Source organism: Neolamprologus multifasciatus, chromosome 6, assembly GCF_963576455.1.
Source record: "Neolamprologus multifasciatus chromosome 6, fNeoMul1.2, whole genome shotgun sequence".
Lineage (NCBI taxonomy): Eukaryota > Metazoa > Chordata > Actinopteri > Cichliformes > Cichlidae > Neolamprologus > Neolamprologus multifasciatus.
In genome coordinates, this window is record NC_140444.1 from 17,443,281 (window position 1) to 17,466,769 (window position 23,489).

The 23,489-nt window shown below is 40.9% G+C and overlaps 1 protein-coding gene across 9 annotated transcripts in view; it reads left to right on the forward strand.

Moving 5' to 3' along the window:
* Positions 1-23,489, forward strand: part of grin2bb (glutamate receptor, ionotropic, N-methyl D-aspartate 2B, genome duplicate b) — a 141,106-nt gene that overhangs the window by 1,083 nt on the left and 116,534 nt on the right. The window contains exons 1-3 of one of the 9 annotated variants that reach the window (XM_085161926.1): positions 298-841; positions 2,604-2,618; positions 8,609-9,305. In XM_085161926.1, coding sequence (XP_085018052.1) covers positions 9,297-9,305 — 9 coding nt within the window. In that variant the 5' untranslated portion in view covers positions 298-841; positions 2,604-2,618; positions 8,609-9,296. Of the gene's footprint in view, positions 1-297; positions 9,306-23,489 lie in introns of those variants that run through there. The other 8 variants (XM_085161922.1, XM_085161921.1, XM_085161923.1 and 5 more) reach the window with 8 other exon arrangements.

Genomic DNA, 23,489 nt, shown 5'->3' on the forward strand with positions numbered 1-23,489 from the left:
ATCTGTGCATATATATATATATATATATATATATATATATATATATATATATGCTTGCTATTATTTTACATTTTAAATAACAGTAAACTAGTCTTAATGCCGAAATAGAGTTTAATACAGTTTTAAGTTGTGACTTTTGGCTTTGCAGAACTTTAGATTTTTACTTTTTTGTAAAAAGCATCATTAGCAGTCCTAATGTACTTTGAAATGCAGGTGTTTTACTTGTAATGGGGTATCGTTTCGCAGTGTGGCACTGTTCTTTCAGCTCGTTTCGCTGTCTCCCTCAGATGCTGCCGAGTCTAATCTCCAATTAAAACAGAGCAACAACAGAGGGAGCCATTGCTTTCTGTATTGGAAACAATTTTCTTGACAATTGTTGCAGCAGCCTGGCTTCACTGTAGCATATCTCTAATTCACAATCCTACAGAGGGACCCACCTCCACATCGCTCTCTCTTTCTCTCGCTCTCTTGGAAGGAGGGGGAGGAGAGCGAGCGCAGTTTGAGTTGCGCTCGCCGCTCTACGCCAGCCAGAGGTGTGTTTCGGCTCCACACTCTGTATCTCTGCGTAGCAGCACCCAACCATGCAGCCAGCCTGAGTGCCATGTCCAACAGCTGTGTTGGCAAAGGGTTACCGCTCATCTGAAGGGAAGGTAGCGTCTTGCTTTGAGGAGGACAGAAGATAAAAGAAGACTGACCAGTTGCAGAGAGAGAGAGAGAGGGGGGGATATAACTGAAAGCCCCCTCCTCGCCTCACTAAACAGAGCAAAAACGGAAGGCTTTGGAGTATTCAATTTTTTCTTTCGTTTTATATTTTTCTTATTCCTCATCGCAGTGCTGGGAGGTGCTTCATCTTTTCATATAGTCTCTCTCTCCGTCATTTGCCTCCTCATCTATTTCTCCATCTACCTGGTGTACAATTTCTTATATTTATGAGTGAGATAGAGGGGAAAGAAGGGAATTTTGTTTTTCCAATTTTTTTTGCCCTTTCTTTCTCCCTCTTCACTCTTCCTTCTTCTCTTTTCACCAAACCATATCATTCCTGTCAGTCCCTCCTTTGCATTTCACATCAAAATGCTGCTCGTCAGGTCATCATACCCCATCCTACGCCTCTTTCTGTGTCTAAAGTCTGATGATTAATGATCTTGGATGATTTTTTTTTTCAAACACAACTAAAAAACTCCTCATGAATGACTATTTTTCCCCCCTTTTCCTTCTCTTTTGGTCCCCTCCACACCCATTTCTTTTGCATCACACTCTTGCGGGATTCTTAATTGTTACTCTAGGTAGGTTCAATATCGTTTAGTGTCTGTCTATCTGTCTGTCTGTGTGTATTTGTGTGTGCTTTACGTATACATAAAACACACATTAACACACACATGCACTCGCACACTAAACTATGCCTAAAGGATGAGTGTTCAGTGAGTCGATATCGGTCTGGTCTCGCATCCTTCTCCTCATCTGTCCTCATCATCATGGCCAAGGGCGCCCATTTTTAATTGTTGTCTTTGAGAAATCTTTTTTTTTTATCTGTACACATGTCATGATTTAATAATAATAATAAAAAAAATCTTTATATATATTTATTTGTTTTGTAACGCATTTGAAATGGAAAAAAAATGAGTTTGCAGTCTCACTGGTGTAATTTTATTGACTTTGCCGAATTTTGGCAAAGTTTGGGATATTTGTCCTAAAAGGAATGATATTCTTTTCACATGATTTACTGAGCTGCATTCAAAGTTTGGCGCTAATGGCCATCTCAAGTCATTAATAGTGTATCCCATTTCATGCTTGATTTTGTGCTTATTTTGATTCTGCCAGTCCATCAGCAGCCATTAGTACTTTTACTGCCTCCCTGCCCCTTCCCATCCCACACACACACACACACACACACACACCAACGCACACAGACACACAATCTTCCCTCTTCAGCATGTTTTCAGTTTTCCTCCCTCTTTCACCCAAATCTCTCCATTTTCTTTTATTCCCCGCTTTCATTCTCACTCCCTTTCGGGCCAACAGAGACCGGTTACCATTAGCTGGATGTTGATCAGTGGATTCAGCGGGTAATTCCTCGCTGTGGATTTAAGGTGTAATAGACAGCAGGTTTTTAGATAGAGACAGACTGATAGACAGATCAAAATAGGTAGAATTTCACGCGCCATTTCATCACTACCTTCCTCTTTTCCTCTGTCACATTTGTCCCCTTTCCCTCTGTGTTTTGTTTGATGCTACGTCTCTACTTCTCACCGCCACACCTTTTTTGGGAGAGCTGCTTTAAAGCGTTACCACTGCTAGTCTATTCTCAATTAGCCCATATACACATGGACATTTAACTGAAAATTGCCTGTGCACTCAGCCGTAAGGTGAAACATTTTGCCTACTAGCATAGGCCCACACCAGCTACTTTAGTCTCACCGCCCACCCCCTTCTTATGGACTGATAAAGAGGCTTAATGAATCCCTCTTTCTTGATTGTTCTGAGAGTGGGATGTCGTCATGAAGGAATATGAAGGACCGCTCGTTTTGCTCTGTCTTTGCTTTTGTGTCTCAACTCTGCTCCTCTGTAAAACATCTCCACTACAGTCTATAAATTATGTGTTACAGAAAAGAGTTAATTAGGTGAGTAGTGAATTAATAAAGCCCTCACTTCTTCTTTGCAAGTGAGCGTATGCACATGCATGAAAAGAAGGTGTGTACCCTAAATACGTGTGCAAGAGCACAGCTGACGGAGCAAGAGTGTGCATGCGTTTGTGTACATTCGGAAGTCTGCATGAAGCTGGTGGAAATGTATTCTGCATGAACTTTCATCTACAGGTGATGGCTGTTTTTGTATTTTCCACCAGAGTTGCTTGCACGGTTTCACCTTTCGTCGTCGCTCTGTGACTAATTGGTTGTTTATCCACTTTAAAAAAAAAAGTCTGTATAATTGAGATTACATCTCCAAGAATTTCACACTCTCACACGTTCAGCTGCATTTCAGAGCACAAAATATCCCTCACTCACGCACGTGCAGAATGAAGCTTATACCAGATGACTCACTCAGTTAGTCCAGTGTAGCGTGCAGGTGCATGGATTTACATCTGTTCATTACTATTCTTTCATTCCTTATTGTGCGCCTGAGCTGGTGGAGGTGTGTTAGCCAGTGCCAAACTGATGTCATCCTCCTCCTGCGTTACATTTCTTCCTCTTGTTTCCTCCCCAGTGGGTCTGCGACAGATCGTTGACAGTGAATAAATCACAGACCTAATATCACTCATACACCAACTTTGCTCTAATTGACTCTTCAGCAGGACTTTATTGACTACAGTGCACACTAAAGGCGATGCAAAAGACTGTATGCTGGGAATTAGGCTATAAAGTCCCATTTCAAATTAAAATGGTTAGGTAAATAATACTAATATTTAACAAAGTTAGGAACTGCTTCACAGAAAGAAATTTATAATCTTTAAAAAAACTTAAAAAAAAAAGAAAGGCAAATAAAGAAAAATAAAAGAACATTGCTACCTTTTAAACATCAATGAAAGCTTTTCCATAAAAATGTTTTAAGAAGAGATTTAAAAGACAGTAAAGAAGTTCCCTTTTTGATCTCAAAGGTCGGACTGTGCCACAGTTTGGCAGCTCTGACAGCAAACACCTGCTGACCTTTGTCTACTAGCAGAAACGTTGGGATAACCAGCAGATCGCCCTGTATACGCCCTGCCCCATGTAACAGGTTAATAAGCCCTTAATGTGCTTCAGATGAAAGATGTATGATCAGTGATTTTAAAATCAATACAAAGTGAGAATTTGCCAGTACTAAAGTAATGTGTTTATATTCTTGATGCAGTAAGTAAAAACAGATTAAATATCCTAAAAATGATTAAAATGCACCATTAGACAAAAGAGAGCAAACGTGAACTGAGTCTGTAGGTAAGAATAACTACAGGATAACAATAACTAAATAATAAGATTCACACCTTTTAATGATCTCCTATTAATTTAATCTGTTTTGTGTCAGTATGAAAACAGTTTCTAGGCATTTCTCATAAGCAGCTGTAAAATAGAACATGACTTTTAGGCAGTCTTCATACATGATGTTGGACTTTCTCTATATAGACCAAAGTACTGGGCCACACATTACACCAGCCAGTTGGTCATAGAAGCCAAAGCCATGAAGCTCCCGGCGCACAGTTTTTGTGCTGATGTTAATGAGTGTTGGCGACTTTTACGCACTCAGCGATCCTGCTCTGTAACCTGGCATGGTCTAAGTCCTAAAGCCTTCACCTTTGCAATAATATATCTAACAGCTGATTGTGGGATATCTAGGAGGGATGAAATTTTAAAAACTGACAAAGTTTCCATGCTATCACAGTACCACGCTCAAACTCGGAGAGCTCTTTTAAAATTCTTTCAGGCTGGCCATGTGCTTGATTTAAACATCAGTGGCAACTGGGCTGAAAACACCTGAATTCTGATGTGTGGTTCAATACTTTGGTCCGTTAATGCTGTTTTAATATTGTAGAGCTCTTTACCGTATACATGAAAAACACAAAATCACCATTTAAAAGCAAACTAATTTCACATGCCATAAAACAAGTAATCAGTTAGCCGCTGTTCATTTTGAGTAATATTGAGTTACGTATACATAACCATAAAAGCATTCACATTTACATCCATAAAATGGCTCTCTGGGATTGCATAATTCAATATTTTGAGAAGATGTTGGTTCATAGCGAGGATACTAAATGAATAAACAAATAAGCCTTGTCCAGTTGTTTAATGCAAAAGGTTTATGTAAGGATGTACCGCATTATTCTACGAGTCAAGCCATCAGAATCATATTAATGCCACTATGAGAGTCAGAGCTAATTAGAAGGAGTCAGAGAGAAAGATGGATTTTTGTAAATAAAATTTGTTGAATGAATTATTTATACATTTCACTGCCAGACGGGATTAAAATTCTACACATGCACATATCCTCTGACAGTTTTCCTAAGGGCTAAACTCTGTGTACCTACATATCCTGCATCTACTTCAAGATGCAATAAATACGCACGTGTTGCCAGAAATAGGCATATCCTTGTGAGCATGTGCCAGTAAAGATCTGTTAAAGGATGAAAAACTAGACATAGCATACATTAGTCAGGCTACAGCTTAGGTATTTTTAATACTGATGGATCATTACATCATTTTATACCACCACAAGGGAACTTTAGTGATTTGAGACCGCGACCATGTGCAATGAACTTGCAGGTTTCTTGCCTTTGTAATGGTTATGCTTAGATGGGGACCAGTTACTGTCCTCGATGCATCAAGACGGAGTTAGTCTGCTATTAGTTTGTGAATTAATAAGGTCAAATTGGGAATTTGACCTCATTAATGTGCAACATGTTTGTGATCAGTTGACTGTGATGAATCTCAAATGTGCAGCTATCTGCATACACAGCAATGCACATTAACTCCTTACATTCAGAGTTGAGCTCTGACCTCAGAGAGATGAAACAGAAATTCCTCCAAAAACTGTGGTGGGCTGCGAATCTTTGGAGACAGACTGCATCCGCAGTCACCTTTCAATCTAAAGTGGTCGCCCAGATGATGAGGACGTTGCGTGCTCGATGTTTGGGTGACCTTGCCTTTGGTTGCAACAGGGAACCGCTGATTTTTCCAGGTCACAAGCTGGTGGTCATCTAATGTGACCAAGCCATCACAGAGCACGAGACTGATGCGCTGCAGCAACTCTGGTCCTTAGTGGAGCTTTTACACGATACACAAAAACATTTTACAATTTTGAATTGCAGTCAGTTAAAACTTAATCAGTGTTTTGAAGTTTGTCAGTGGTGGCCGGTGAATCTTATTAAATTTTTTTATGCGATGTCCGACCCAGAGTGAGGAAAAACCATTTAATTCAGCTTACAAACCAAATGTAACATTAATTTAATATGAATGTACAATTAATGCCAACATTAAAAAGAAGTTCACGTAGTTCTGTATAAAAAAAAAAACAACTCACAGTAAACGTTGAACTATGATTTCTAACACTTCTGAAACACTTCCTTGTAAAAAATAACTTACTTTCACAGTTATTTGTACATATTAAGTAAAATGTTCCTGTAGTGTGTAAATAATAATAAGTTGCTCTGCTTGTTCTTTCGTAGAATAATGTCCTATAATGTCCAACGACATTGTTGTTGCTGTTAATTTCCTCCCATAAATGTTTCATGTCTCTAACAGCCTAGGCTTTATCCGTTCCCGCTGTTTTAAAAAGCAAGCACGGAAAGCTAAATAATGCATCTGCATGGCTGCATCCAACTTTTGCTGCACCAGTTAGAAGTCCTGCATATATACTGTGTTTTTCGACCTGCTGTCTGATGATGACGTCCACTTGTTTTTTACTTGTACCTTCTTCTCCCCTTTAAGACACCACATAGGAGTCCAAAAGATCAGCTGACGATGATTTAGGGTCGAATTAAAATCCACAACCTGAGTCACAATGCTGCGCCCAAATTTAGCCTAGCCTCAATACAAAGCCTGTCACTTCGACTCTTTAATCTCCACCTTCTGTGTTCTCTCTCCCTGATTTTGTTCTTGATTGTATCTCTGCCACTTTGGCCTTTCTTTCAAAGTTTGGTCCCTCTATGCCACTACTCTTAGTCCACTTGCAGAATAAGTTACGCCTCTAGTAGTTTGCCCAAAGAGCGTTGTCCTAGATACCTCAAAGCCAATCCTGCTTTTTATTTTTATATTTTTATGCATAGAAACAATAGCAAAATCAACAAAGTAGATAAAGGTAAAGACATGCAATATCTGAAGCTTATAATCTGCATGACAGTGTCGCTGTTTACTGAATGTGGGACAGGACAAGCAGAAAGATAGAGCTCTCTGGTTCAAAAGAACTTTAGCCCTAATTTTATTTTCACCATTGATGCAAACGACAGACAGAGAGCTGCCTGGCATGAGGAGAGAGCCCAAACAATCAGATCACACTTTTTTTTAAACTTAAATGACCCTGATAGTGTTGAGAATTTAAGCTGTCATCCCTGAAAGGATATCATCTTTCAGTAATGTATGTAGATGTATGTCTTCAGACTCATGGGAAAGACAAAGTAGGGGTAATTTGCAGGCTTTTTATCCTTGGGACTGGTTTAGATCATTAAGGGTAGGAAAGTTTGGATTTATTTATTTATTTATTTCCTGAAGCAGGCTGGATGATTCCTGTGATCAGCTGTTCATGTGCCAAATTACATAACAATTAAAAACACACCTTTCAGATTTTCACGTATTTTGAAACTGGGGTTGTTTTTTGTTTGGATACCTTGAATGTAAATGTCGCTGTCTCTAAAGCACTTTAGGTCAGCTTCTGTTGTTTAAATATGCTATAAATAAAATAGACGTCAACATAAAAAGGTTTAAACATTTTTCATACTGCATGTCTAATGTCTATTTTTTCAACACAATTCAATTAGAGGATAGACACAAAGTATCGATCCTATTGCGCTAGTATCGGTCCGACACCAATACCAGCGTTGTTATCAATACTGTTGATATTTGGGTCGATCCTCCCACCTTTATCCTACGCTGCTTTACTCTGTCGGCCCTGGAAGATCTGTGTAAAAACAGGGAACAAACAAGTTTAAAAACAATCATTTAATTTGCACATAGATTTAAGGATTCTGCACATTTGAAAAACAATATATTGATCAAAAATCAATAATGACACTTTTAACCATGGAGGGCATCACACCAGAGACTTTTTAAGGGACCCTAATCTTAAAGCCAAAAGTACTGTCCTGCTCCCATAAAACTCCCAGAAGCCCATTGAATTCTTTACAACAGCCACTTGTTTTGTGCGCTGACCTGAGCACATAGTGGAATAAATATCTGTAGCTATAAAATATTAGAGTGTTGAGGATTTCAGTCACACTCTACTAGCCAACTCCTGTTTTTGAATATTTTAAATTCAGCATTGTCTACATCCTTTTTAAGCTGTCTTCTTCATGCCTATCCCCACTGGTGTAATGTGCATCATGTGACATGAAATTGGTGACCTAGCTCCGAATCCATTGCTGGTAGAGGTAAAACACTCCACATTTAAACCTTTAAGTAAATCAGTTAAGTAGACACCAGTGCATGTGAGGGCTGCAATTCTGAAATGATCAGACATAAACAATCGCAATCTGAAACAGTAACAGATGAAAACCAGGATGTGGATATATAATCTCCTAGTGTGCTCTGTGTTGGTATATATTCTGGCGGAAGAAAGTAAATTTTTTTAGCATATCTTTCCAAAAAATTGTACCTAAAAAAAAAATCAAAGTGTTGCATTGATTCGTTAATTTAATAACGAGCCTTAAAGCCAGCGTGTTTATTGAGTACAGGCAGACCTTATAAAGGCCTGAGAAGGAAAAAAAACTACCAAAAGTATCTCCTGTGAAAAAAACCCAACAACAATGTAACAACATTCAGCACATTCAGATTGCAGTGAAAGGGGCATGTAGACACAGCGGCTTGACTGAGTTAAGCCTTGACCTCAGAGGCAATTGACTTGTGTACACAGTGGCTTTCAGCCTTCACCAACAACTCTTCATCCGCAGCCTTACTCGGCCATCTGACTCTTTCCTTGTCTCTTTCAGACGAGGAGTGGGCCGGCAAGCCGAGGATCATGACTGGCTAAATTAAGCAAAGGCACAGAGCGACAGAAGAAGGAATAGAGGGAAGCAGGAGAAGAAGAAAAAGACGAAGAGTACGCGCACATATACACACACTGCTGCTCATCTCCTCATCTCCACGGCAACAGTATTCACACACTTGCAGACTTGAGGAAGGAGACCTGCATCACCAACTTTGGAGGAAGAGGAAAGACAATCAGATGGAAAAAGACGAATGAAAGCCCGCCCGTTCGACACTTTCCGTTCACCATCATTCGGCTTTTCTTCCCCATAAGAGTGCTGACATTTTGAGTTGATGATCCGTTTTTAAATTCCTCTAAAACGCTCAGTGAAAAGCATTTTTCAGCCAGTTTGGATCTGGTTCTTTGCAGATTAGACTTTTTGTTCTTGGTTTTTTAAACCTTCCTGCTCCGCCCCACCACCACCACCACCACTACCCCCTCACACTGATAACAGCCCAAGCGTCACCCCTCTCCACCCATCAAGCACAACTCTGCTCATCCCTCAGCCTGCTAGACCTCACTTTTCAGCCCTCTGCGTGTGCCTTCGTCTGTCCACCATCCCTTCATCCGAGGCTATGAGAGGAGGAGTCGAATCCCAGATCACTCCATCATGCCAGTTCTGAAGAGTAGAGAGGAGATCCGGGCTGGCAATGTTCAAGGTAAGCCAGTGATTTAAGTAATTGGGGCTGTGCATATGTGTCCATGGGTATCGCTTAAAACTTCACCTCAAATTAAATCTTTGATAAGCCGGGGAATCAGAAAATGGTGAATAAAATCTCTATCGCAGCAGCTCAGCAGAGTCTAAGGTGACACCTCTATAAAAAAACACACACAAATATAAACGACCTACAATTTAAAATGACATTTAACAGCCATGCAAATGCAGATTCTTTCTATTTCAGAGGCTGCAAATGGATGGCATTTCTGACTGAAAGTTAACTTAGATTGCCTTGTTTTTCTCACATTTCACTTTTATTACTTTAATCAACTTAATGAACTTTCACATGTACTGTAACATCTTAAATGCTGCCACCACTGTGGCCGCTGATATCCGGTAGTTGCGATTAACTCAACCCTTATTTAACCTTCTTAGAAACTGCCCTCGTTCATGATAATTTCAGGTCATGTAAACTACGAAAGGAGGCGGAAATAATGGCTTAATGGCCACTCTGTGAAATATGAAGGATTTCCTTCATGGTTTGATCGGGTCAAACTAAATCTATTTTTCCGTATAGTTTAAAAAAAAAACAAAGGTCTGATAATAAAACGCTGCACATTTTTCATGCAGTTTAAATAAATCTTCAGTTCTATTCATGCACATTGCTTAACAAAAGGCCTGAATTAGAGGGTAAGTCACTTTCTGTGGCCATGTTTATTTTCAGTAAGAGTGAGCAATCACAAGAAACAGAAGAAACAAAACATTTATAGTGCAAAAGGAAAAAAAAGTACAAATTGTGTGTGTGTGGGTTTTTTTTGTTTTTGTCACTTGTTCTTTCTCGTGGTGCTTTGTGAGGGAGCTCGGTGTTGAGATAAGGGATAACGAGACACTAGCTTCAATAAGCCCATCAAAACGAGGAGTTGTGCCACTTCACGAGGGAAAACAGGTCTAGACAATAGTGACTGCATAAAGCAACAGAGTGGAGGAAACTGGAGCCGATTTTATTGCTGAGCTCGTGCTTCTGGCAGCTGCTCAGGAGTTCGACCGATGAAAGGCATATTTAAAAGTTGGAGGGGCGCAGAAAGACAATGGAACGAGGTGTCTGAGAGGCGCGGTGACAAAGGGTGCAAGTAAAATAAGCCTTTAAAGGAGAATTTGCATGGCTTTCATTAGCAACAGAGCGCACCGTTAGATCAGGGGAAAGTGCGTTCGTGTCTTCCTCGACAGTTTTGAAACAGAATATGTGCAAAATCCTTTGTTCTGTCACTGCGTCCGGCTCCTGCCAGCAGAGCAGCTCTAGGATTTGTCTCCTGGTGGCATCGCGGATTAGATTCTTGGCCGGATTGGTTTTTAGCAACGGGTGAGGCCAGTTTACGCTCCCAAATCTTTGAACTAATTTGCGCTCGCCGGCTCACAGGAGTCTGATGTAACTATCTGATTATGATGCACGTCTTTGCCGAAGCGTGACTTGGAGGAGGTGTGACAGCTGGTGTGTCCCTCCCTCGCAAAGCACAACAGCTTCAACAATGTACCGGCTGTATTCTGCTCACTTATTAACATGTGCTGTTCAGGCTCCGCGGTGTCCAAATTCCTGCCCACAGTATTTCAATCAAAACTTCGTTTTCCATTTCAACACTCTGATTTTCCGTTATGATGACAGCGAGCAGGAGAGGGGTTAAGGCGTGGCAGACGAAAAAGAAAAAAAAACAGGCAAAGATCCAGGCGCAGGCGCCAAATCCTGAGGGAGCTTCACTGACACTGGATGAAGGAGGCAGCTTTGTAGACAGATGTACCTCGGAGTGTATAAGCAGCAAGGCCTTGGAGGGGTGTGCGTTGTTGTTGCGCCGCTGTGATGCTGCGTGTTTTTCCGGAGGGCGGGTTGGGCAGGGAGGATTACTGGATCTGAGCACTGGCTCTCTTGTCAGGCGGGAAGCGTGGCCCTTGGTTTGATCGGTGAACCGTGAATGGAGTGGCAGCAGTGAACTGCCATGACTGTACGGGCGCCGAGATGTTGATGCTGGAGCTCAGAGACAGCCGGCTGAGTCAGTTTTTGGACGCGAGCCTCATGTGACCAGCTTTACAAATGTTGATTGAGTCGTCGAAGGATTACAGGTGCTGAGCAGCCTGGTGTTTATTGTTTACCCAGAGCCAGAGAGAGAGAGAGAGAGAGAGAGGGAGAGGCAGAAGTGCAAAGCAGCTAAGGTGCAGAAATTCCTCATCCACCCATGCATTTGTGGGGTTCTTCCTTCGTGTATAATGATAAAAAAAAAAAACCCTGAAAAGATGCTCATCACTCAGTTGCCAGTTCACAGCTGAAATCTGGATTCTTCCATGTGTATCCTGTTCGGTATTTTTTTTTCTGCTTCCATGCTTCCAATTAGTTTGCCTGGCACGCAGGTCCTCACAGCATCTTACTGTGTTAATATTTCAGGTAAATACAACAGTCCCACCTGAAGGTAGAACTGACGCAACACCTAACAGCTCTGACACCTTATTAGAAACCAGATTGAACAGATAAGACGTGCTGCCACGTTATCAGTTTGAATGCATTTCAGTGCAGCCCCCTTCCACCGTGCTTATCGACGACTGGCGGTCTGACGAACGACAGCTTTAGATCCAAGTTTCATCAACTTTGAAACCAACAATTTTACATTCACACTCACTCCACGCAGCGATTGACCCGCTCAGTGTAGGTGAGAAACCCTCAGAGCGCAGCCATATGAATTTCTAATAGTAATTGTGCCTCCTCTCTTGAGATGACGGCCAGCTTTTCACTTCACCTTCAAGTGAGGCCCTTCAGAGCTGATTAGGTAGGACGACTTCTAAATTACGTTGTAGGAGTAACATTGTTCTGTTCTGGTTGCGGCACCTCTGCTCGCTCGCTTGATCGACGTTACGAGTAGCTGTACGGGAGTTGCCTTTTTACAGTCAACAAACAGCCTAATTTTTCATTGTTATGCAGAGCGACTGGTTCCTCGCGTCATCTCTCAGGTGATTTGTTGTTCCTTTTATTTATTCGTCAGAATTTGTAAAGTCCCTGGGCCAACCCACTGAGCAGTTTCCCGGTGATTAGGTGTCTAAATGGTAGACAAACAGTGAGGTTAAAATTGCTTTTTGTTGGTGTAAAAGTGATGTCAAACTCACACCCAGCTGCTGTTTTGTCATCGCATCAAAAAGAAATCTTGCAACAGGGAATAAAGAGAGAGAAGCTTAGGTGAGACTCATGTCTGTGACACATGAACTGTGAAGTCATACTTTCTAATATTTAGCACACAGCAGGCTACTGCTAAAAACACTTCAGCGTGTCTTAGGTGAGGGTGCTGCTTGCATCGAGTACAGGAGGCAAGAATCAGAATGCTCTTCTACTAAAAATTATTTGGAAATAATTTTAGGTAAATAAGCCAAACTGGATGTCACGCAGGTTCCTTCAGAGCTGCCTTAATTCTTTATGGCACAGATTCAAATAAGTGCTCAGAGAGTTTGAGCCATGTTGACACGATAGCATCTCACAGTTACTGCAGATGTGTCAGCTGCACCATGATGTGAATCTCCCACTTCACCAATTCCAATTCCCAAAGGTGGTCTACTGAACTGTGATCTGGTGAGATGATTTGAGCCTTGTGACACGATGCTTTCCTGCTGGAATCAGCGATCAGAAGATGATTACACTGTGGTCACAAAGGTTTGCACATGGTCAGCAACAGTACGCAGGCAGGCTGTGGCGTTTAAATGATGCTCAGTTGATACTAAAGGGCCCAAAGGTGTGCCGAGAAATTAGACAACCTGACAGCAGGTGATGCCGAGTGAACAGCAGCCTCACTTTCTGTTCATGGGGGACAGGAATAACACCCGGTCTTCTGCTGCTGTAGCACATCTCCTTCAAGGTCTGACAGGTTGTGCTTTCAGAGATGCTCTTCTGCATACCTTGGTTGCAACAAGTGGTTATTTAAGTTCCTGTAGTCTTTCTATCAGCTCAAATCCATTCTCCTCTTACATCAACAAGGTATTTTCACCTAGAGATTCTATTCTCTGTAAACACCAGAGATGGCTGTGTGGGAAAAACCCAGTACGTCAGCAGTCTCTGAAATACTCAAAGACACTTAAATCACTTTTCTTCTTCATTCTGATGGTCGATGTGAACTTCAGCAGATCATCTTGACCGTGTTTACATGCCTGAATGCACTGAGTTGCTGCGGTGTGATTGGCTGACTAGATTTTTGCATTAACAAGCAGCCGAACAAGTGTACCAAATAAAGCGAGTGTGTCACATCGCAGACCTGCATCAGTGGAATAGAATAGAATAGAATAGGCCTTTATTGTCATTGTACATGTACAACGGAATTGTGGGTGCTCCACACCAACTGTGCTAGAATAAAATATAAATAGTAGTAGTAGCAGGAATAAAAAGCAAACAAGAGAAATATATACAAATATGAGAGAAAATAAGAGACATTGTCACCCCATAATAAGAACCCATTGTGTTGAGGTTCTGATTATATGCGTTGTCAACCAGATGTTACTTTTACATCCAATAAATTTAATTTATTGGTCTTTATCTGTGGATATAAGCTCTTAGCCCAGAAACCATCTGGCTGTGATAATCAGCTTTTAGATAACCAGCTCTTTCACATCTTTATCGAGCATCTTTTGATATTTACGACTGTATTGGTGTTACATCATTTGTAATGCCTGACCTAACCTGTGCTACATCTAGCTTTGGAAACATAAAATGGCAATTTAAATGTGTTTACAGCAACATACAGGGTTCATATTTATACGTGTTTGTGTGGCATGTAAATTAAGCGATGAATAATTAAACTGCCCGGGCCAAAAGTGGTCTGTATTTAGCTGGAGAAATAGCATAGCAATAGAAAACAATGGCAGCCCAGCGTAGAACTTTGTCATTTGGACAGTCAGTTGCACTTTTATACAATTTACATGATAAAAAAATAAAAGATAGATTAAAATGGTGATCGGTGGTTCATACAGACAGTGTGATAACACAAAGTGTACACGCAATCTCATTTTTATTAGAGAGTGAGAGAAACCCAAGATGCCTCTTCTACCTCTCCTCTTCAGTACCTAGTCATGTGTGACTGCGAGAGAAGGAGGAAGAGCTAAGAATAGAGAAAAGGGGGCCCGATGCTGTGATGCCGCCGCTACCCACGTTCTGTAACTGAGCGTGCTCTCGACACCATTTCTGCTGGCCTGTTTGTGCAGGCTCTGCTCACCATATACACTGCAGCTACCTCAGTGGAAATACTTTTCTTTTCATCAAGGTATCAGATGCAGAAGTTCAGCTAGAAATGGCTCTTTCATCCTTCCTGTGTTCGATAATAACATGATCTGACTGTCACACATGGAGAGATTTAATCAGAAACAGTCACTCTTTATGTCATGCCAAGGGGAGCCTGTTTGAAGCTCCTCCACCGACAGGCAGGGACTAGAACGAGAGGCTTTTTTAAAATCTGTTTTCTTTTTAAAACATAGAGAGAAGAGACTGAAACAAAAGACAAGATCTGGCACCGAGGGCCGAGGTGCAGAGACAACTAGAACTGATGGAGGGTTAGATAGCAGAATAAGATTGAGTCATATTTGATGATATTTTCCTCAAAAGGCTCACAAGAAAGAGACACCGGGACTCCAGAGAAATCACGTTGTGCAGATGACTTCGCTAAGAGGGGATTATAAGGCGATAATTATGTTTTCAAAGAGGGAAATGATGAAAGATAGAGAAGGAACAAATATATTAGAATCAAAAGAAGAAATAGGTTTGTGTGATGGCACTCATCAGAACAAAAAACTTGCTGCCAGATGGCTAATTTATTTACAGATATGCTAGAAACACCACCTGCTGAATAAGAAAGTAACATAGTTTCCATCTTCTGTAAGGTAAAATCAGGATTTTACTGCAGGGCTTGCTGTGCTGTGCCGTCTTGTTTATATTTAGCAGTGTTAACAGCAGGTGGTATCTACTTGCCAAACCTGTTCAAAGTGTCAGTGAATCTGTCTCCATTTGACCCTCAGTGGGGGCAACTTGTCAATTAATTAGCCATGACTTGAGACCGAGAGTGGGTTTGAAGCGCAGACAGCTGCAGGAATGAGGAGGAAAATGCCCCCACTCAAATACAGAGCCGAACAAGAAGCAGCGAGATGTACTTATTGGGGAAGCAGCTGCGGCTGTCAGCGTTTTTTCTTCTTCTTCTCCCCTTAATGAAGCTGTGGAACAGGTGATCAGTGAGACAGAGAGGAGGATTAAAGGTAGAGTTAACCTCTCGGGAGGGTAAACTGGAAGGTGAGCGCTTCTGCGAGATTTAGGTGTAAGTGTAGGAGTGTGTGTGAGCCAAGCGCAGAGGGCAGATCACATCCTCAGTGTATAACAGATTTCAATTTGCCCCTCCCGACATTTGTTGCAATCAGTCATCAAATGCCTCCGAGAGCTGAAAGAAAGCTCTCACATTAATATTCAAACTAGAAAACGCACTGATGTTCCCTGAAAACCTCCAGCAACAGCAGCCTTGCACGCCTGCGATGCACTCACAGGTGAACTTCACGGGTAAAATACTGACCTGATGTTATGATCACTGAAGAGAACATTGGAGATCCAAGTGCAGGGCTCCGGAGGCCAAATAATTCAACAAAAAACCCCCCAAAACAATCTTTTAGCATTCAATACATAGTTTTATTTAACCAGGAAGCCCCATTAAGCTGAGATTTCCCGACAAAGCGAAACATGGCCAAGGTAGCAGCCATACAAACGCAATACACTTTACAAATGCCACAGATACAACATAAAATGCAAGCTCTACAACATGATATACAATACACAAATACCCGCAACAAAGAAACACAAGTTGCCTTTTAGGAAAAAAACCACAAGTCTCCTTCACCACATTCTGTGTGATGCTTTTAAATTCAGCAATAGAGTTTTTCCCACATCTGTTAAAACCCTCAGCCCATCAAAAACCATCCATTTGGAGGAGAATAGCAGGAAAATACTGGAGCTGAGACATAACAAAGGCTCAGAAGTAAACTGGAAGTATACCCTGTATCACTTTACAGATACTATTTTTATTTAAAACCAGTTTCCTGTTTCCTGAGCGTTTTCAGTGAAGGCCAACCCAAATGATGGAGAATGTACTGGTGGAAAAGTTTTTAACAGAAAAATACTATGTGTGTACACTTTCAGTGGATTTACCCTCAGATATAACGATTCTAAAATCATCAAACCCTGATTGCTGATTGCACTTACTGTAATGTACTCAGTCAACAGTGTTTACAAGAAAAGTTTAATCCAAAGAGTCCAGGAATGCACAGCGGACCATCGTGACACAAAGCAGATGACAAAGGGAAAGACAGGACTGTGCAGCGTACACACTGCAGCGTACACACTAGAGATGACTATGGATGAGACACAGATGAAAGCAGTTAAGCTTATCTATTAGACGTAGGTGGATCAATCTAAATATCGATAGTATTGATAAGAATGCTGACAGTGATATTGGATTGATACTAACATGGTAGCATCGATAAATTGTTACTGAACAAAGTCCATCAAGTTCAGTAGCCTACTGAATTGTTCTAAATAAATTGTTTCTTTTGAAATGAAAGAAATATACGTGTTTTGACTGTCACCTCTGTTTTATTTATTGCCTATAGCACATTTAAGCAGAAGCTGACCCAGAGGCATTCAAAGACAGACACATTTACATTCAAGGTCACCAAAAAATCCAGGTTCAAAATACATCACACAACTGATGATGGTTCATCTCATAAACCATGACACACTGCTCTTCTATAACTGGCTTTATAGGCTTAAGGTATCAGCATCGGTACTGGTATCTGCAATTCCCTGCATTTACTTGATACTGATTGAGACTAAAATGTGCAGTATGGCAACTATACGATGACAAAAGGTGGGAAAAGAACAGGACATGAAACCAAAACCTTCAAAGTAAAACAGGAAGTAACAGACTGGGATATTTTGGAAAATGCATCTTTTTCTTAGCTTTTTGGATTTTCATCTACACATAAATTGTGTTTTAGGTCAATGAAAATGGAGCTTTTGAAGAAAAAAAAAAAAGACCCCAAAAATGACTTTTAGGATGAAGATTTTCAGAAACTCTATATATCCCAAGAAACCCAAAACAAAGATTTTGTTGTACAAGGTGCACACTTTATCTGTTCTTTTCTTCACATCGGACTGTGTTGTTGTTTATAGGCTTCTGATAAGCCAGATGTTTTTTAATGTTCGGATTATATTACCTGTTTGTTTGATATGCTCTTGTGCATTCATGTAGACTAGATTAAAAATCCCTCATTTAAAAAAACGTATACGTATGGATGTAGCCTGACACTAAACACGATGAAGGAGACAGCGTGTGGATGTGGTAAATATAAAATATAAAGTGGTAAATATAAAACCACTGTGTTACAGCTGGTCACAGTAAAGCCTTGGCGGTACTGAATGGAGGTTATTTACCTCTAAGATATATTGTTAAGCTTACTGGGTTTTAATTAAATACACACATGTTCACAGTTGGAATACGTTTTATTAAAAAGCCACCATGTAGTTGTAGTTATTCTTAAAAAACAGCCCCACGGAAATAGAATGTTTCATCCTTAGAGGAGATACTGTACGCAGACTGTGAAGACCATTTTTAAACAAAGAGGAGCTGATTAGAAATTACCAACAGTTTGATTAACTGATGGGTTTTTTCCCCTCTGTAAAAATGCCCATTATGAGATAGTCTCTCAGTTGTGGGGATTTGCTGCTCAGTTTTAATTTAACTGTAAGCCTAATATCATTGGATTATGAGTTGTTTGGACAGCAATTTGAAGAAAACTTGCAGATCAGTTAGTAATAAAAATAACTGTTGCCCTAGTTGGATAAATCCCCTAAAGCCTTTTCACTGTGTAATCACGACAATCTCAAACTAAAATGAAACAACAGAAACGGAACCTTTTAAACAATAAATATATAATACATTAATACTGAGCACAATAATCTTCTAATACTGCAAATATCTGCTATCCACATTTAAGCGTAACACTTCATGCGGTGCTCGTGTGTTAATCTGAATGTTTCAGATGGTGATGTGTTGCATTGTGCAGCTTGTCTGTATGCAGTGTCCTCATGTAGTTCATCAGCAGCAGCTCTGTCACTACGTTGTCACGTTTTAAGGAATAAGCTTGTCTGTCTCTGCTGGACCTGCAGAACTCCACAGTCTTTTCTTCTGTCTGTGGCCAAGATTTTTAATGACTGTACTTCAGAAACTCTGGTTAGATAATCATAAAAAAACAAGCAAAACAGTTTTGTCTGGCAGGTTCGGAGTCACAAGCTTTGGCAGTTGAGTTTTCATTTGTGGGAATATTAACAAGGTTTCTCCTGACTTCAAATGTGGGGGGAGTGAGTCTGCATACTTACTTCTGTATCCTCTGTATTTCTCAACATTTGATAAATGAAATAATTTCACAGTCCTCCTGATTTTCTTTCGATGGAAAGTCAAAACTCTTTTAGAGATGCTAAAATGTATTTTATGTAGAAAACCCCCAAATCATAGGCTCAAACACATTAAATTTGTCAGGTCTTTATTTGAATTTCCACCTTTTGCCACATGCAAGGGAGAAAACAAAACAGAAACACACCATAGCCCTCTGTGTGACACGCGCATCCGCACACTGAGGAAAACTTGGCCAGAGGTTGGAGCAGATGTTTTCTGGATGTTATTTGAATGGTGACCAGCTGACAGAGCTGAGAGGTTTGGTGCCGAGCGTTTAGACTCGCTCTAAGACACACCAAGGACATTTTTTCCTGTAATATTTGTTATCAGTAGTTGACAGTCTGGGTATTATATTTGCACAACAGCTCAGTAAATCCAACAAAATGACTTGTCTTCTTGGCACAGAGAGGGAAGACCAGCTGCCGATGCTGGAGGAGGTATGAGGATGTGTAGAAGAGGAATTCAAAGGTCTGTGGCCTCAGGTAATTAAGGGGAATTATAAAACAGACAGAGTGGATAGCCACTGAGTTATTTTATCTACTCCCTTGATGCCACAGGCTTGCTATCAAATCCTCAAGAGAGCTGTAGCTGTTCAACACTCAGATTGTGCCACCAGAGAAGCAGTTGAGACCAAAATTGCTTGTGGATGGAAAACTACGGTTTCATGTTTCTGCTTTTCAGAAAGGCCACTAAAAGAAACCTGCGAAAATACATTTCAGCCGAGGTTGAAAACATGGTGTGAGTGGCTTTTTATACACTGTGCTGTGGGTAGCACATTGTATCAGAGTGAGTTACAAGACCCTTTTTAAAAAGAAAAAGAAAAACCAGTATGCACTGTAGGCTATTGTACCATTACATACATATTGCAGAGGCATGCACCGACGAAACAGAGGTGGTCCAGACCCTATGAGCCTCTAAAGGACCTGGACTGCTGTGGCAGTGTAACCTCAGTGGAATAAATGGCTTCAATGAGGTAATGAAGACCTCAGGGGATAGATGGATCCTGCCTCAACGCTGTGTTTGTCATCGTCCCTTTGCCTGAGTGTGTATATTCTGTTGTCCGCGTGTGCGCACTCTCTGTCCCAGTCAGTTTATTTGCCTCTGATGAAGAGACCATATAATGTTGTTTCGAGGGCTGAGGCAGCCTCAGTACTACAGTAGAGATCCACAGTGCGTCTCGTTATAAGTGCAATTAGCAGGAAGAGGATTCTTGACCAAACTAAAGTGCACTTAATGAAACACCCAAGACCCTCTTCAATAAGGCAGTGATTTTTCTCTGCCATTCTGGCCCGTATGCAACGCAGTGCGTGAGGTGACAGATTAGTTGGTAGGGAAGAAGTATTAAAGATTACTTAAACAGATTTTAGTCCTCTCTTCTTTCCAACGTTGCTTCGGTTCATTGAAGTTTGTGGAGATTCATATTTGGAAAGTTGTCTTAAGCATTTCAAGTGGTTTGAGGTCTGGACTTTCCAGTACCTTCATTCTTTTATTTTCCAGCCACTCTGTTGCAGTATGCTGTGCTTGGCATCACTATCCTGTTGCATGACCATTTTCAGCCAAGCTTTAACTGCCGGACAGATGGTGTCACATTTGACTCTAGAATACTTTGGTATACAAAGGAGTTCGGGGTTGGACTCAGTGACAGCAAGGTGCAGATATGCTTTTTAATAATGGATTGGATTTATATAGCGCTTTTCAAGGCACCCAAAGCGCTTTACAATTCCACTATTCATTCACTCTCGCACTCACACACTGGTGGAAGCAAGCTATGGTTGTAGCCACAGCTGCCCTGGGGCAGACTGACAGAAGCGAGGCTGCCATATTGCGCCATCGGCCCCTCTGGCCAACACCAGTAGGCGGTAGGGTAAAGTGTCTTGCCCAAGGACACAATGACCAGGACAGAGAGCCCAGGGATCGAACCGGTGACCTTCCGGTTACAGATACGCTTCCCAACCCCCTGAACCCAGCCCCGCGACTTTTTGCAGAAGTCTTGTGTTCAGTTGCACCTTTGCAATCCTAAACTTTCCTGCTATGTTATTTTCAGAGAGAGAAGCCTTTCTCCTGGTAACCCTTCCAAATAAGCCATACATGTGCAGTTTCTTTCTAACTGTTCTGTCATGAACTTTAACATTTCATATGCTAACTGAGGCCTATGGACTCTGAGAAGTGGCTCTCAAGGTTTTTTGCAATTCCTCTGAGGATTGCAGGGTTTGACCTTGTGGTAGGTTTCCTGGGACATCGACGCCTGGGAAGATGTTTCTAACTATACAAAGATTACAAATTGAAATGGTGTTATAAGCCTTCTGAGATTGATGGGTGGTTATAATTGCTACTAACTACCAAAACCGCTTTTGCTGCTTTTATGGAGGTCCTCACATTTGCTGATGATCAGGTAATCAAGTGTATTTGACTAGCAGCACCTTGGTGTTACTGACCCTCTTGTTTCTTATGTAAGCAGTGAAGGTGTACTTAGATTTCACACACTGCTTCTGCTTCTTGGCTTAGGTATAATAGGCCATATTTTGTTGTTCGTCTGAGGTTGTATTTTACAAACTGAAAAGGAAACATTTATTTTTATTGCTTTAATATGTAAAACCTTAGAACTTTCAGAGGGTCTACTTTCTTTTTCAAAACTATATATCTTTTTATCTGCTTTCTCTCAGCCTCTCTCATCCCACTCAGTGACTAAATTAAAATCTTGAAGCATCCAAAGTGTCAGCATGATTCAGTGCAAGAGGCTCTTTATTTATCTAATGGTCAATGCATTCCTGATATGAGGCAAAAACCAATTAACAAGTGCGGTGTGGTTTATATGGTTTATTCTTTACAGACCCTCCGCTGTAGTTTAAAAGAACACACGCATATCCACACAGCTGTAGCTGTTGACGTTTTTCTTTAGTCTTTAAATCACCATCCCGCAGCCTTAAATACTCATTTGAGGACCAAATTATTATTTGTGTTTAGTATTCGTCCACAGCTGGAAATAGTTCACGCAAATAAACTATTTGCTCATGTTTGAGAAATATTGGCTGAAAAATGAAAGGACCGGGCTGTTTTAATAAGGTCTTTTGTCTTTTGAAAAAATGTTTAGATTCCTGTTTAAGAGGGGTGAATAATATTTAGGAAAATGTAAACGGGAGTGGCACAGATAGAGCAGGGTGGTGGGGAAGCGTTTAAAGATGGACCGAGGCATATTTGGTTCTGGTCATTTGATTTCACGGTGAACAAAAGCAGCTTAGTCTGTATCTTTTTATCCAGTTATGACTGTAACAGTACAGTGGGAAGGCAGGGTATTTTGCTGCTAACAGTCAGGCCTCGCTGACAGTTGACTTTGTGAGACTTTGTGAGAGTGAATTGAATAATTATAGAGGATGTAAATAGAACTTTTGTTAGCTTCCACCACCTCTGCAGGAGAGTCATTATAGCTGCATGATGTCTGATTACCTGAGTGAATACAATGGTGTCACATGAGTCTGACTGACACATCACTCTTTGGTGAAATACAAGCTGTTCCATGGAGTACACGTCTTTTCCATCTATGAAACAGCTCGTGAGTCAGTTTTCTAATTCTGTTAAAAATAAAAAGGGCTACATCTTAAATAGCTGTGACATTGAAATGCCGAAAATGACTGTCCTCAAAATGAAACTGAGAGTGAGCGCTCAAAACCCATTTTCAGAATTTCACTTCAATGTGTCGTTTAGTAGCTTAAATAACAAAAATTATGTCAGCATAAAGTTAAAATAAGTTAAAATACACATTATATCGCCAGCACATGAATGGAAGCATTGAGCTAAAACGTAAGATCAATAGGTACTTTCACTGTGGTCCCCAGTCACACAAGCTTGGAGATCGGTCAGTGACTGCCTGGCAACGACCAGTCGCTAGGCAAAAATGCCTGGCAGGAGGTTGCTTGGTGTCACTTGGTGACACTGGTCGCACAGAGGTTTCCTCCTTTCAAGTGCTTTAGGTGGATTTTGCATGGAAGTAAAACACTCACCAACTACTTGCTATGCGGCTTTGAAGGGTTCAACATTTACCTTAAATAAAACATGACCAGAATTATTGCCAAACTTACAAGCTCAATCTCTGGGTGACCAACTGGTTATGGCAGCTACTTATAGCAATGCAATCAGAGTCATGAAGTTCCCCTCCTATTTTTATTCTAGTGTGACCAAGGTATTGTAACAGTAATCTAATTACCGTTTTTGCAATAGTAATCCCTTACTTTACTTGTTACTTGAAAAACGTAATCAGATTACAGTAACACGTTACTGCCCATCTCTGGTTACCAGCTGTCAGCTACGTAAAAAAGGATCCTGGTGTAGAAAGTAATATTAAATAAATTCTAACAACAGCTTATTAAGCTTAAACATGCTGCTGTTGTTTATCCGCTGGTTTCCTCTTTCTGTTGCAAAGTGGGCCAAAAACAAACAAGAGAGATGAGAGTTGCGACAGAAAAGCCGATCAGCTGATCATTGATCAGTGTCATGATTGAAGTAGCAACAGGAGAGGGAGGGGGAGAGAGGCAGTCACTCCATATATCGGTTGTTAAGCTTAACGTCAGAGATGAACTTACACACTTGCTTTCCTTTTCTCTCTTGGATAATTTTTTCGGAGATGAAATGCCGGTTTGGTAGCGAGGCTCCAAATGCTCAACCAGACCGCCAACAGGTCTGGTACC